Source organism: Hemiscyllium ocellatum, chromosome 4 (genome assembly GCF_020745735.1).
Source record: "Hemiscyllium ocellatum isolate sHemOce1 chromosome 4, sHemOce1.pat.X.cur, whole genome shotgun sequence".
Classification (NCBI taxonomy): domain Eukaryota; kingdom Metazoa; phylum Chordata; class Chondrichthyes; order Orectolobiformes; family Hemiscylliidae; genus Hemiscyllium; species Hemiscyllium ocellatum.
In genome coordinates, this window is record NC_083404.1 from 52,686,260 (window position 1) to 52,701,014 (window position 14,755).

General features: G+C 38.3%; 1 protein-coding gene across 2 annotated transcripts in view; it reads left to right on the forward strand.

Moving 5' to 3' along the window:
• The window catches only part of nsmce2 (NSE2 (MMS21) homolog, SMC5-SMC6 complex SUMO ligase), a 176,386-nt gene that overhangs the window by 74,438 nt on the left and 87,193 nt on the right, over positions 1–14,755 (forward strand). For both annotated transcript variants that reach the window (XM_060824262.1, XM_060824263.1), the window contains exon 4: positions 4,032–4,185. In XM_060824262.1, coding sequence (XP_060680245.1) covers positions 4,032–4,185 — 154 coding nt within the window. The remainder of the gene's footprint in view (positions 1–4,031; positions 4,186–14,755) is intronic.

Sequence of the window (14,755 nt, forward strand, 5' to 3'; positions counted from 1 at the left end):
TACAGGATCAACATTCACTGTTAACTCTACTTTTTCAAATGTCTCTTGAAATTTTTACTATACGATTATACATTTCCAGCTACATTTCTGTCATGCTCTAATATTCCCCCTTATTAATCTTTTTGTCATTCTTTTAATTATCAGCCTAATCCTTTGACCTGCCATCCATCTTTGTGGAATTATATGCTTTTGCTTTAAATTTGATGGTATCATTAACCTATTCAGTTAATCCCAGATAGTTAGTCTGTCCCTTGAAATTTTTTTTTCTTGCTTGAATATATCCATTCTGTGTATTTTGAAATATCCCCTTGAATGTTCACCACTGCATTTGTACTGATTTATTTCTTTATCTAATTTGCCGGTTGGCTTTTAGCTGGTTCTGCTTTCATACCTTCCAATCTGCTCTTAGTTAAGTTTCAATTAAATAAAATTCAATTATACTTTGATTGCTTATATCTTAGGGCACCTTCATTATGATGTATTCCATTAATCGTATCCTGTTACAAATTTAGGTTTAATATAGGTTGCACTCTGGTTGGCTGCACTATTCTAACAAACCGTTCTGAAAATATTTCTGAACTCATAATCTAGGTTGCCATTATCTTTTTGATTTTTCAATTCTATAAATACTTTACATCCCCCATGGTTCATCCATGTCTTTTTGATCAGCTCTCATTACTTCTTCCTTTATACTACATCCTAAGTACAGTTACTGTTTGGAGCCTGTGCATCACTCCCACTATTGACTACTTGCCTTTACAGTTTTTCACTTCCAGCAAAATGTTTACTACATCTTGGTTTTCTGAATTTAGATAGTCCCTCTCTATTGTGTTATAATACCATCCTTAACTAATCGAACATCAAACCCCCCCACCCCCCCGCCTCCAGCCATCTCTTCCCAGCTTCTATCTTCCTAAATGTCCTAAACAAAAGAGAAAAATTTCAAGAGGACAAACTTGTATATGTTGAAAGGTTATTGAAGGAAGTGAGTGAATTGTGCCAGGAATATTCAGCAGTCATACACCCTTCTGTATAGCCAACACATGCAATCTGGTCTCTTGTACAAGCCTCGTGCTTTCAATCCACTGTAATGGCAAAGTTTTGAATGGTTAAAACTTCACTTTGTTGAATTATCTTTGAACTCTTCTTTATTAATTTTCTTCCTCCTCATCAATACTTCTGTGAATCCTCTTTGATCTCTTGACAAGGCAGACATTTCCCAATTCTGTTCCTCCTGTGGAAAGAAAATTGCATTAGAATGGTCACTTTTGTCTGATTAACTTTTTTTTTACACACTGAGGTAGTGATTTGTTGAAATGTTCATGAAGCAGACACAGTTTTACCTAAAGTTAGAACAAAATTAGCAGTTTGTTGGCCTGTTTTGATAATTGGAATTGCCTTGCATTCACTGTAGGGATTGCCTAGCATTTGTCTTTCCAACTCATCATGAATACAAATAAAATAGGAACAGTGAAAAAGAAATATTTTAGAACATAAGGCTGCTTGGGTGGGATTTCATCCAACATTAAGGTGTTGGGATTAGATGCAACTAATTTTATTTAAGTTAAGTATGACAAACTATTAATTTGGGAAAACATACTTGAGCATTAGCACTCTGTCAACTTCTGGAATGTTCTAAACTCCACTAGGAGGAACTGGTGGTCAGTGGTTGTGTTTCTCCCATTGTTGTCCTAGTTGTAACTATAATTCGAATCATTTATCTGCGCTGGTATACTGAACTTACCTCTGTTTTGAAAATCAAATTCTAGTCAATTCTAATTGGTGGGACACTGTGCACTATTTTACTTGTATTTGGCTGATCTATCTTAAACCTTTCGGCTTACACTCAAATGAAACTTTTAATTCTTAATTTATTTCAAGAGCTTTAATTACTTTTTTGGCCTTCCCTCTAACCTTTCTCAGCTTTACACAATTTTTTCACTTTCCGAATCATCTTTATGTGGGTATGATCATAAGTGCTGTAAAATATAACAAAGAGCATATTTCTCGAGGGACAAGACCATTGTTGATGTAACTAAATTGCTCACCTTAACATGATATTTGATTGTAAAGATACATGTTCAAAACCACAATTGTTGTATTTTAAGAATGATGATCCATAATGCAAAATGGTCCTGTGAATATGCAGACGTTGGCTATGACATCAGCTGACTACTGCAATCTGCAGAAGTGTTTGCATACATGCAGCTGATGACAACATTTCAGGATGTGTTTCTGCATGCATACTTGATGCAACCATACGCAATGACATCAGTGGTGAATAACATGCAAATGTGCTGCACGAATGCCATTGCAATTGTGCATCCAACTCCTTGCAATCAGGAACTGCGTCATACATGGAACCGGGGTGTGGAGATGGGAAAAGGGAGCAGCAGATTGGGGGGAGCAGGTGGTGGCCCCAACCCCTGGTCAGGGAAGGACCCTTCACTAGAGGTATAGAAGCTCTGTATAATTGCAGTGAAGGATCTTTCTCCGTGCAGAGAGGATTGTGGCCAGAGGCTGGAGGAAGAATGGCAAAGGAGCAATGGTTGAGGTTGAGCAAGGGGAAGCTTCACTTTGTCAGCCCCAGCCTCCCCTATTACTGGATCACACATCACTATGAAAATTCCAGCAGCACCAACTTAGAGACTGGCTGTGCTGAGTTCTGTTGCTTTATAATTATGTAGAGCACCTCTTCGTATGTTCAGTCTTTGCACCACCTAGTGATGGTGTTTACAGCATTCAGGGCCATTTTTTTTATTGTTTTCTGATTTATTCTCTCTCTCAGTTTAAATTGTGACAGAGATGTGAGAATTTTCTGATATCTGCCCTGTAGTTTATTACCTCATTACTCAAGAGCCATGGCAAAGTCAATAGAATCACAGAATAGATGACAGTTCAGAATGAGGCCATTTGGTCCATCTTGCCTGATCGATGAATGCAATCTCACACTAAATGGACTTTGTAAACAGAGCACTTTCAAATAAATCAGTTACCCCTTAGGAAGTCTATTTGAGATGACGGTAGGTTGTTTAGGAGTGATCTTTGGCAGATGACACCTAGCTTTGTTCAACGATGCTCTAACTCAATAAGTATTTTCTGTACAAGTTGAAATTAAATTGTACTTTTATGCCTGAAGTGGTTAATCTGGGTTGACTAAATTGCTTGGGAATGATCTTAAACTGAGATCTGCTTGTTTGACTCATTGGAACTCTGCTTTTTTTAAACAAAAGTATGCTTTGTTCAAAAAAAATTATAAAAATTCATACTGCATTTTGAATTGGAAATTACAGTGCAATAAAATTCTACATTGCCCCTGCTAAGCATGTTTCTCTGTAAGATGCTTCAATATTATTTCAATACTGTTGATAATCATAATGTGCATTTCACATCCAGCATGAAGCATTTCCAGCCTCTTAATGTACTGTGGCTGAAAGGCCTTAGACAGCAGCTGTGTCCCATTTCATCTCTTACAGTGACTGACCATTGAAATGCTGTCTCGGTTGAGACCATCTCTTTGCACTGGAAAATTAGCAAATTTCCGATAGACCAAAGAGCATCTTTCACGAAGCTAATGGTCCTCCAGCTACAAGTGATTTATAAGTTTATCTTGGCGTGTGCCTCATGAACAATCCTTAGAATACCGAATCTGTGTCATAGAGCTTGTAAGATGAAAGTTAACGAAATCCACTGCATTTCTCTCTAGACTTTCTTTGTAATGACATATATTGCCATTCCTTCACTGTTGCTGGTCAAAATCCTAGAATTCCTGCTCCAGCAGTATTGTGTGTCAATCTGCAGGATGCCAACTGCCGCAGCTCAAGAAAGAAACTCCCCACCACCCTCTGAATGGCAACTGGGATGGGCAATAAAAATGCTGGCCAGTTAGTGACTTCTGTGTCCCATGAATGAATTAAAAAAAAGGTTGTGTGTACTAATTATGTGCAGATAATGATTAAAAGAGGTTGAATTTATATGATTACATGTGAAAACTACTGGATTCATTGTTACTGAATAAATCTCTTTTCTAGATAAAGCAAGAGCGACCTGAACGAATGCCTGATTTGAAAGCTTTAGTAGATAAAAGATTTAATGAGCTGAAAAATCTGAACAAAGATGAGGATCTAATCAAAAGTGATAAATATATACACTTTAAAGGTCAGCTGAAGGAGATGAGAAAGCAAGGTAAGTGCTTTTATATTTAAAGCATCCATGTTATTGTTTGCAATTTATAGCCTTGGAAACCTAGCAATCCATTATATTTAGTTTTGAAGGAGTTACATACTATTAATGAAAACGTAAAACCATACAATACAGTAAATATTAGAAAGTGAATTAATAAATGAGAAGACTGTGGTCTGTTTTAGTTGATTTCCAATGTCCTGACATTGTTTCTGTCTAGTCTGTTGTTTGTCTAATAAATTGCATATAATTAACATTGATCTATGCTAACTTACTTTTTCTTCTCAAAAACAAAGTGTAATTCTTTTGACGAATGATGATAATTTCAAATTCTTCTTTTATGCCTCTATAACTCTCCAACCTGGATTTTGTGCGTACCTTATTGTTACTTTCAGTGCAGTCCCCTCTCCAAGTAGTGTAGATGTGTTTCACACATTCAAGCAGACACCAAATGTTTCAACACCATTCCTTCCATTAGTTTGGTCCTACAACTCAGTATTTCGACCCATTCTTTCCAATTCCCTACCCTTGCTTACAAGCATACAGTCTGTGGCTCAGAAACGTTGCTCTTCGACATCTTGTTGCCAAAGGAACTTTTTTTGTTATAATTCATAACTAGAATCTCATTTTATTCTTTGGTTGAACTGCTGATGACCCATAGTAAGTTGAGCTGAATGGAAAATTGGGTGAGAGGGTAAAGAAAAGAGAGGCACTTAGACCAGGCGGCAGCAAATGTTATGCTTTCTCTTCACTGGATGGAGCTTCAAGTTCATTAGATTATTCTAGATAAAGTTACAAGCATTGCTGCTTTTTATATTTTGGAAACTGTATCTATAGGACAGGAACCAAAAGTTAATTTAATAATAATTGTCTGATCATACAGAAGCTAAGTATCCTTTAAAAAGTTATATACTATTCAATCTTTCAGCTTACATTCATCTGGACAGACAAAAGCATACTATTTCATTTGCAAATACTGCTTGAGGAAGAGGTTGCTAATATGTTGGCAAGCACACACTGTAGCTTGTGGTGTTGCCATGGAGATGCATAAGAAAATGTTTGCTTGAAAGCTTTCGTTCAATTGAAAAGGCAAAATTCCTGGACACACATCTTTCCCATCTGTGGACTGGAATCAGACAGCTGTGTTTAACCTGTAAAAATCATCAGCAAAAATGGCTGAGACTTTATTTCATGATAATGTATGATGAAATGCTCACTGCCTGTATTGAAAATAGTCTGTTTTTGTGAGAACTTCAAAAAATAAGTTTATAGAACAATAAGGCTTTGAAAGCTTCTTAATTTGGTTCTATCATATGTCTTGTACCATAGACTTTTTACTATGATTGACCTTGTACTGTGTCACTGAGGAATATTTGTAATTGATTGGAAGAACAATTCAACCAATAATTAACTGGATGACATTGCTTACAATATCTTCCTTCTCTGAATAGTTTCTTTAGATATTCTTTGCTACAAATTGCAGGATATGAATCCTGTTTGAACCATCAACGTAGTTTATTTCAGAGCATTATGTCGGCACACTTTGCCACTATGACAATACTTTGCTGAACATTGCAGCAGCATTTTAAAAACTATTTGCACAAGAGACGCAGGTGGTGCTGCGTTGACCAGCATTTATTGTCCATCACCTATTAAATCTAAGTGATGGTGAGCTACCTTCTTGAACCACTGCAGTTGTTAAAGTGTAGGATGTCATAATGGCCTGCTACTGTTATAGTTCAACAATTGTTATTGTTACCTATTTTTAACCCAGATCTCGAATGTGGTTCTTCAATTTTTTTGATAACTGAAGACAAAATAACCCATTACATTAAGCTGTCAGGTGAGGATGGGTGCACTGACTCCATTCTTTGTACATGAGTCAAGTAGACAGGAAATCAAGCAAGAAAAATTAAACCATCTTGCTCCAAGACCATGTACTGTTAATATTGTGCATCACATCACCCATAATATATCGGTAATAAAATGATTGGACCACCATTCAACAGTAATTTGTTCTACAATGTGTGTTCTTAAAAAAAAACAATGTTGGTAGGTATGTTGCATTTTCATTTCAATGCTATTTATATTTCCCTACCTTTTTGGATCGTTTCCAGGCCAAAAGAATAAGTAGATCGCTTGCTGCTTAACCACTGGTAATTTTGCTCTGCAGCTCATTGCTCTGACATATGCAGGACTGTTGACATCCCACACTTTTGTCTAGGAGGAAAAGAGATCTTTAAGAGAATTTGCCCCCATTTGATTTGAAAAGACACTTGTAGAGGAAACCATCATCTGCATTACTGTGTCACATTTGAAACTCTGAAATTTAACAATTCAGCAACAAACGCCTGGACATTGGGAAATATCTCACTTTAAAACCATTTTTTAAATGGATCATAGTGAAAATCCACAAAACTACAACCAAGGAAAATGCAGATGATGAAAATCTGAAATAAAAACAAAAAATCCTGAAAGTCTTCAGCTCCAGGGTCCAGTAAAGATTGATTCACGTGGTGTTAACTACCGGATCCTTTGACTTTAGTGGAGCTCAGGCTTATTGGCCAAGCAGTCTGTCAATCTGAAAAATGAGGAAATCTGGCACAAAGGCCTCCCAGTTTAGGAGCCATTTGGCTGATGGTTGCTGTTCTGGATAGCAACAGCCTTTGGCCAAGTGATAGGGCACACCAGATTCCTCTTCTTTCTTGCCTACCTCAGGAACTAGCATGGAAACAAACCCTTCAGTCCAACTCGTCCATACAGACCAGATATTCCAACCTAATCTAGTCCCATTTGTCAGTACTTAGTCCATATCCCTCATATTCCCATTTATGAGGGTATATGTTGCAAATGTACTAGCCTCCACCACTTCCTCTGGCAGACCATTCCATACATGCACCAACCTCTACATGGGAGACCTGGAAAAGATGTGCATAGACTTAGTGATGCTTTTGTCAAAAAGGATGAGCTGATGCATGTTTACAAGATGTCCTTTATAAACTTTAGTAGGTAAAGAAAATTAGTTGCTGTTGATAGTGAGAGGGGTGGGTAAATTGAAAACAGTTATTGCTCCATGTCATGCATACTTGTTATACATCATTCTCTGGTTGGAGTGATGTATTGTTGCATTTTATGAACAGCTGTGTCAGTATTCTATTGTCGAAGGAGCATCAAAAAGTTTAAATTGTTTCTGGTCTGTGCTTGTCAGGGTACATTGGAGATTCCGTTTGGAGAGATTTCCAGTTGCTGTAGTGTCAGACTTAAATTGGTCTAAGCTGTGAAATGCAACATAGGAAAATTTGAAGTATTGATGGATTTAATCATGAAACCAATAAGACAATGCATTTCAGATATGCTAATTGGGACGTAGAGCCAAAGGAATAAAGTATACATTCCGCATTCGTAAAAGGAAGTGGTGTAACTACACATGGAGAGTGTGAGCTGTTGCTAGGCGTTTTGAGCTATCCCAGTTTATTTTGAAATCTTCGCTGCCAGAGGTCAGAACTTCAAATGACTGAGCTGTGCTCCATTTAGTGGATCCTGAGAAAATGACTGTGTAAGTTCCAAAATATTCAGATTCTCCCCCAACCTCCACCCATACCACTCTCCAGCTGTCTCCCAGAAGAAGTCTTGATCATAGAATCTCTACAGTGTGGAAACAGGCTCTTCAGCCCAACAAGTCCACACTGACCCTCTGAAGGATGACCCACCCAGGGCCATTCCCCTGCCCTACTACTCCACATTTAGCCTGACTAATGCAACAAACCTGTACGTTCCTGAACACTTTGGGCAATTTAGCTTGGCCAATTCACCTAACCTGCACATTTTGAACTGTGGGTGGAAACCGGAGCATCCAGATGAAACCTACGCAGACACTGAGCGAATGTGCAAACGCCACACAGACAGTCACCCGTGGATGGATATTGCAGATAAAAGAGAATAATTTAGGTGCAAGCTTTATTAAAATATTTGTTAGGTGGATGGAATTTCTTTTGTCCATGGTTTTTGTTTAAAAAATAAATGAACTGTCAAGATTCCTGTATTTTGATGATTTTTTCAGTGATTGGAGAGAATAAATATAAACATAATAGAAAATAAATTGTTGGGAAGGAAAGGACAGCTACTTAAATGATTTGGAAGTAGGCATTTATGGCAGTGATAGTGTGAACACACTCAACATTATGATGGTTAAAAAGTTTTATTATGAGAACAGGTTATCAATGACTCTGACATAACAATGATGCAACCAATGTCTTCAAGTTTCAATGAACTTGATTGTAGAATTCCTATAGTGTGAAAGTGGGCCATTCAGCCTATCGAATCCACACACCCTCCAAAGAGCATCCTACCCAGACCCACCCCCTACCCTACCACTCTAAGGCTGTATTTCCCATGGCTAATTCACCTAGTCTGCACATCCCTGGACATTATGGACAATTTAGCACATCCAGTCCATCCAACCTACACATCTTTGGACTGTGGGAGGAAACTGGAGCACCCAGAGGAAAGCCACGTAGATATGGGGGAAATGCGCAATCTCCATTTAGACAGTCACCCAAGGCTGGAATTGAACCCAGGTTCCTGATGCTGTGAGACAACAGTGCTTATTTGAAGATTGCTTATTTGGTTCATGTAGGCCATCAATTTGTAGTTGTAGATTTTCATTTTAAATAACTTCTGAAAATCTTTGTTTTCCTTGAGTTAATATAATTCATGAAATTTACTTGAAAGGAACAAATTGTGAAATTATTTTTAATTTGTGGTTTCAGTGGGCAGATGATCAAAGCATCTCAGAAATAGCAGGTTTACTTTGCAGTTTCATTCTCATAGTGTGTTCTACTTTTAGATTTATAATGTCAAAGTGGAGCAGACCAAAAGAACATTATTTCCTTTTAATAGTACTTGTATTTTGGTTTGTCTTATGAAGTTATCAAGGGCATGTAACTTCTGAGTGCCACTTTGAAGTAATTAACTTCTGTATTTCTTTGATTGCTGAGAGGAGTTACATTTTAGGAATCTTCAGAGGAATAAGCAGAATGTGTATTTTGACATAAAATAGGCATCTTGTTGCAGTGCTACATGTAACCTATTATGTAAGCACTTCACTTTTAGTGTGAAACTTATCCAAAAAAGTACTGGAAATGATTACCCTCCAGTACATTGACTTTGAAACTCTAGCACAACATATGTTGGTAGATCTAGGCGCTTGAAAATGGTTTGTTGTTATCTCAGTGCATAAGTCTAGCTGGAATGCTCCTATGCAGTTATGAAAGTAGCTTTTGCTCCATCGTGAAAAGCCCCTGTTCTGACATTCACAAAACCCAAAACAAATCCAGTCTGGTTAGTTGCCGCCTCATCAGCAAATAAAGGAATGAGTTATTGACCATACAACTAAACAAATTTGTGGAAATGGTCTGCTAACCAATGCTCAGTTTGAGTTCCATAAAGACCATTTGACTTCATTTCACAGCTTCTTCAGATCTCATTGCAGTTTTGGTCTAAATATACAAGAGAACTGAGTTCCAGGTTGAGGTGAAAGCAGCTGCCCTCATTTTCAAGGCAGCACTTGATAGGAAAAAACATCATAGAGATCAAGTAAATTTCAAATCAGTGGGAAATAAGGCGTGGGAAAGATGTGTTCTAGTATCTGGAGGTATACCTAGCACATTGGCCTGAAAAGCTGCAACATTGTCTTATTGTCCTGCCTCTGGGGATCACTCCAGAATATCTGAAGCCCGACGAAACATATACAAGTTAGGACCAGGACGTAGTTTATTTGACCCTTGAAACCTGCTCCACCATTCAAACAGCTCATAGCTGATCTGATTGCTACCTGCCCTAATAACCTTGCACTCACTTGGTAATCAATAATCTTCCCACCTCCACTTTAAAAATGTATAGAAACTCTGCTTCCACTGCCTTTTGAGTTAGGATATCTGGTCGGCATAGATGGGTTGGACAGAAGGTTCTGTTTCCATACATCTCTATTTCCAGAAGAATCAGCATTAAAACCAGAATTGGATTCCTTTGGACATTGCCCATCCAGGACCAGGACGTAGTTTATTTGACCCTTGAAACCTGCTCCACCATTCAAACAGCTCATAGCTGATCTGATTGCTACCTGCCCTAATAACCTTGCACTCACTTGGTAATCAGTAATCTTCCCACCTCCACTTTAAAAATGTATAGAGACTCTGCTTCCACTGCCTTTTGAGTTAGGATATCTGGTCGGCATTGGTGGGTTGGACAGAAGGTTCTGTTTCCATACATCTCTATTTCCAGAAGAATCAGCATTAAAACCAGAATTGGATTCCTTTGGACATTGCCCATCCAGAAAAAAGTGTAAATTTAAATTCAAAAGCATAGATGTATATTCCTCACTGAAATAGCTTACAAAGTTAAATGCATCACTAAATATAATAGTATTCAAAGTATCCAAAACAAATCAGATAGTTTGGTACTTTTAAAATGAACAGGTCCCATCTGGTGGCAGAAATTGGATGGTGCAGTTGGTTTGTACTGACCAGCTACTGTCACTAGATGGTGCCCAACTCTTCAGTGCGAGTTCAGAATGCAGGCCAGGAGAAGGGGCTGGCTAGAAAACAGATACTGGGGAATATGGCACGAACAAAGTTTGGAGGCAAGGCTGGAAATTGGGAGAAGAGGGACTGAGGGTAAGGGCAAAAGTACAACGGAGAAAAATCATGACTGCATGTAGGCAACAGAGGAGGAACTCTGGAAAACAACTTCAATGTGAAACTATAATACTAAATGGTTATATTGTCATACTTTACTAACAATGTTCAAAGTGCAACACTGTCAAGTGGGGGCTTACTGTATGAATACATCAGATACTCTAGGCACAATTTCTGTTGACAAAATCTTCCCTCCTTTTGTTACTACTAAACTAAACACCTTTGCTCTAATCAATTCTGCTTCTTCAATTGCTTCATTTAGAACATAGTAAAAAGTAATATTAGGACAATAAGGTAGGAATAAGTACATAATTTGACTTTAGGGAATTATTTCTGTATACTTTAGTGCAATTTACCCAATTGCTTGCTTAAAAACCTAATCACAGTTTTACGTCTTATTTGTCATAAAGAAAAGCTAAACTTTTTACCAGCATTAACAAAAGATATCATCATGCATCAATTTGTGAAATTAATTTTAGAATTTTCATATTATCAATACTTTGTAAACTAGAACACCTATGAAAGGCTTAATTGTCTCTTGTGATATAAATCTTTGATTCTACAAATGTAATTCCAACAAGATTGTTTCTTCAGGGGTCACAGCTCCTTTACTATAAGTTGGATTGCTTTGTCCTGTGAAGTTAGTTGTCATTTTACCTATTTGTTATTGAGCAGAAGCTCTTCAACAATTGCTAATATATGATAGTCTTCTCAAGTTACTCAAATTATATATTATATGATGACTATTTACAATACCAAACTGACTCTTCACTGGTGAAGTAGGCTAATAGTAATAAATCTTTGATGGCATTGACAAACAGCATATGAAACTGATTATGTTCTGTCACTAATTCTTGGAGAATAACATATGTGCATTCAGTGTCTGTAGGGCATCAAACTCTGGTGCCAGGCACCAGGGCTGCATTACCACCCTTGTATTCCTTGTTGAAAAGTGTCTGTGTCTAACAGTTGTCAAAATCTGTTTGGTCTACGTTTTCATGGTGTTGTGCCAACAACAGTATTGACCTGTTATGCTCTTGGTGACATGAGAGTATAAAACCTGTAACTCTACTGATTGCTACTGGTTGCTTGAGTCTCTGTGTACCTTGGAGTTGTTTAATACATTTTTTGGTCAGGTTCTAGCTTTTAGCCGTTAACCTTGAGTTGCTGTGGCATCTGGTGACTACTGAACAGGAATGTTGCACAAAGTAAAATTGGCCTGGTTGCAGGAGTTTAATGTAAACAGGCTGGTTAAACTTTAGAATGTGTCATAGAAACCGGTGTTTTCGCAAATTGCTGAATTTACAGTGAGTTGAATATTAACTTCGATCCCTGGAAGCAGTATAAACGCCAAAAAAAAATTGTGACTCATTATGAGTCATTTGCTTCAAGTGATTCAGAAGTTATGCTCTTTGAATAAGTTGGCAAGCATTCTGTTTAGTGTGCTATAGTTTTTTTTCTAGCAACTCATGATTACATTTAGTTCTTTTAAATCCTCCTTTGTAATAAGATTAGCTAAAAGCACCATGTGCATTTAGTCTTTGATTGCAAAGTGAATCATATTCACAATAGCACAAAATGTAGGGAACAGATTACTCACTGACAATGGTAATGTACTTACAGTTCTGAACTTTGAAGAATGAAATTTGCAGGTCTTAGTTTGTTCCAGTACATTTCAGTTAGTGATTGTAGATGAAGAACGCCATTTGTAAATCAAATAGGAATTTTCTGATTCAAGAAAGTGTGCGATAACTTGTTTGGAGGTTGGAGCCATGAATGTTAACATCTTTGAATGTGTAGTCATGTAAATGCTGAATGAAAGGAGATTAATTTTAGATTTGCTAAAATCATTCAGAAGTCCAGCTGTTTTTTTTAAATCAATAACACAAGTCAGCAACTGTATGTGTGCTTTATCCTTTAACTACTTTGTGCGTGCCACTCTTTCTTTGTGCTTTGTTTCTTTCACTATTGTTCTTTCAGAAAATTGTAGGTGTAGTGGACAGTGAAGAAGGTTACCTCCGAGTACTGTGGGATCTTGATCAGGTGGGCCAATGGGCCGAGGAGTGGCAGATGGAGTTTAATCTAGATCAATGTGAGATTCTGCATTTTGGAAAGGCACATCAGGGCAGGGCTTATGCACTTAATGGTAAGGACCTGGAGAGTGTTGCTGAACAAAGAAACCTGGGAGTGCAGGTTCATAGTTCCTTGAAAGTAGAGTTGCAGGTAGACTGGATAGTGATGAAGGTGTTTGGTATGCTTGCCTGTATTGGTCAGTGTATTGAGTATAGGAATTGGGAGGTCATGTTGCAGCTGTACAGGGCACTGGTTTGGCCATTTTTGGGATACTGCGTGTAATTCTCGTCTCCCTGCTGTTGGAAGGATGTTGTGAAACTTGAAAGGGTTCAGAAATATTTACCAGGATGTTGCCAGGGCTTGAGCTATAGGGAGAGGCTGAGTGGACTGTGGCTATTTTTGCTGGAGCATTGGAGGTGACCTTAAAGAGGTCACCTTATAAAATCACGAGAGACATTAGATTAGATTACTTACAGTGTGGAAACAAGCTCTTCAGCCCAACAAGTCCACACCGACCCTCCGAAGAGCAACCACCCAGACCCATTCCCCTACATTTACCCCTTCACCTGACACTACGGGCAATTTAGCATAGCCAATTCACCTCACCTGCACATCTTTGGTCTGTGGGAGGAAGCCGGAGCACCCGGAGGAAACCCACGCAGACACGGGGAGAATGTGCAAACTCCACACAGGCAGATATGAACCCAGGTCTCTGGTGCTGTGAGGCAGCTGTGCTAACCACTGTGCCACTGTGCCGCCCACACATGGATGGGGTAAATAAACAAGGTCTTTTTTCCTGGGGCAGCGGAGACCAAAACTAGAGGGCATAGGTTTAAGGTGAGAGGGGATAGATTTAAAAGGGACCTAAGGAGCAACTTTTTCACACAAAGGGTGCTGCATGTATGGGATGAGCTGCCCGAAGAAGAGGCGGAGGCTGGAATAATCACAACATTTAAAAGGCATCTGAATGAGTATATGTTTAGGAAGGGTTTAGACGGATAAGGGCCAAATGCTAGCAAATGCGACTAGATTTATTTAGGAATTTGGTTGGCATGGATGATTTGGACTGAGTGGTCTGTTTCTGTGCTGTACATCTTTGTGACTCTAAATTATTTTCCATTTTCTCACTATTTTTTTCTCGCTCTCTGATGCTGTTTGTTGCTGTTGCACTCTGTGTGGACGTATTGGTTGGCACTTGCACAAAAGCAGTTGGCTAACCGCTACTGTGCCACATCAGTAAAATCTGGCATGGAAAACTAAAGAGAGGGACGACTGCTTAAAAAAATATAAATCATCACAGTGCCAACAAAAGACGACTTCAATTTGGAGGACTAAACCCTGTACTTAGCTTTTATTGAATCATCTGGTGTAGTATTGCTCAATGTCCTGATTTATTGGGTTTGTTTTATACCAACATTTTAAGTTTTAAATTGATTAATGCATTTTTTGCCCATACCTACTTGCCGTTAAGAAGTTGAGCTGCCTTATTGAACTGCTGTAGTCTGTGACATGAATGTGTTCCATAATGCTGTTAGGTAGACAGTTTCAGGATCTTGGCTCAGCAAGGGTAAAGGAGTAATGAGGTATTCTCAAGTCAGGACTGTGGGTGACATGCAGGAAAATCTGAAAGAAAGATGATCCCACATGTCTGCTGCCTTCACTGATTAGGCAGGAGAGGTTTTGAGTTTAGGAGGACCTGCTGAGTAGGGGTGTTGGTCAATTAGTCTGCTTTGTTCTGTTGCTATCAAATATACTTTTGTAAATTCTATATTTAGAACATTGTGTGTACATACATAATTAATTAG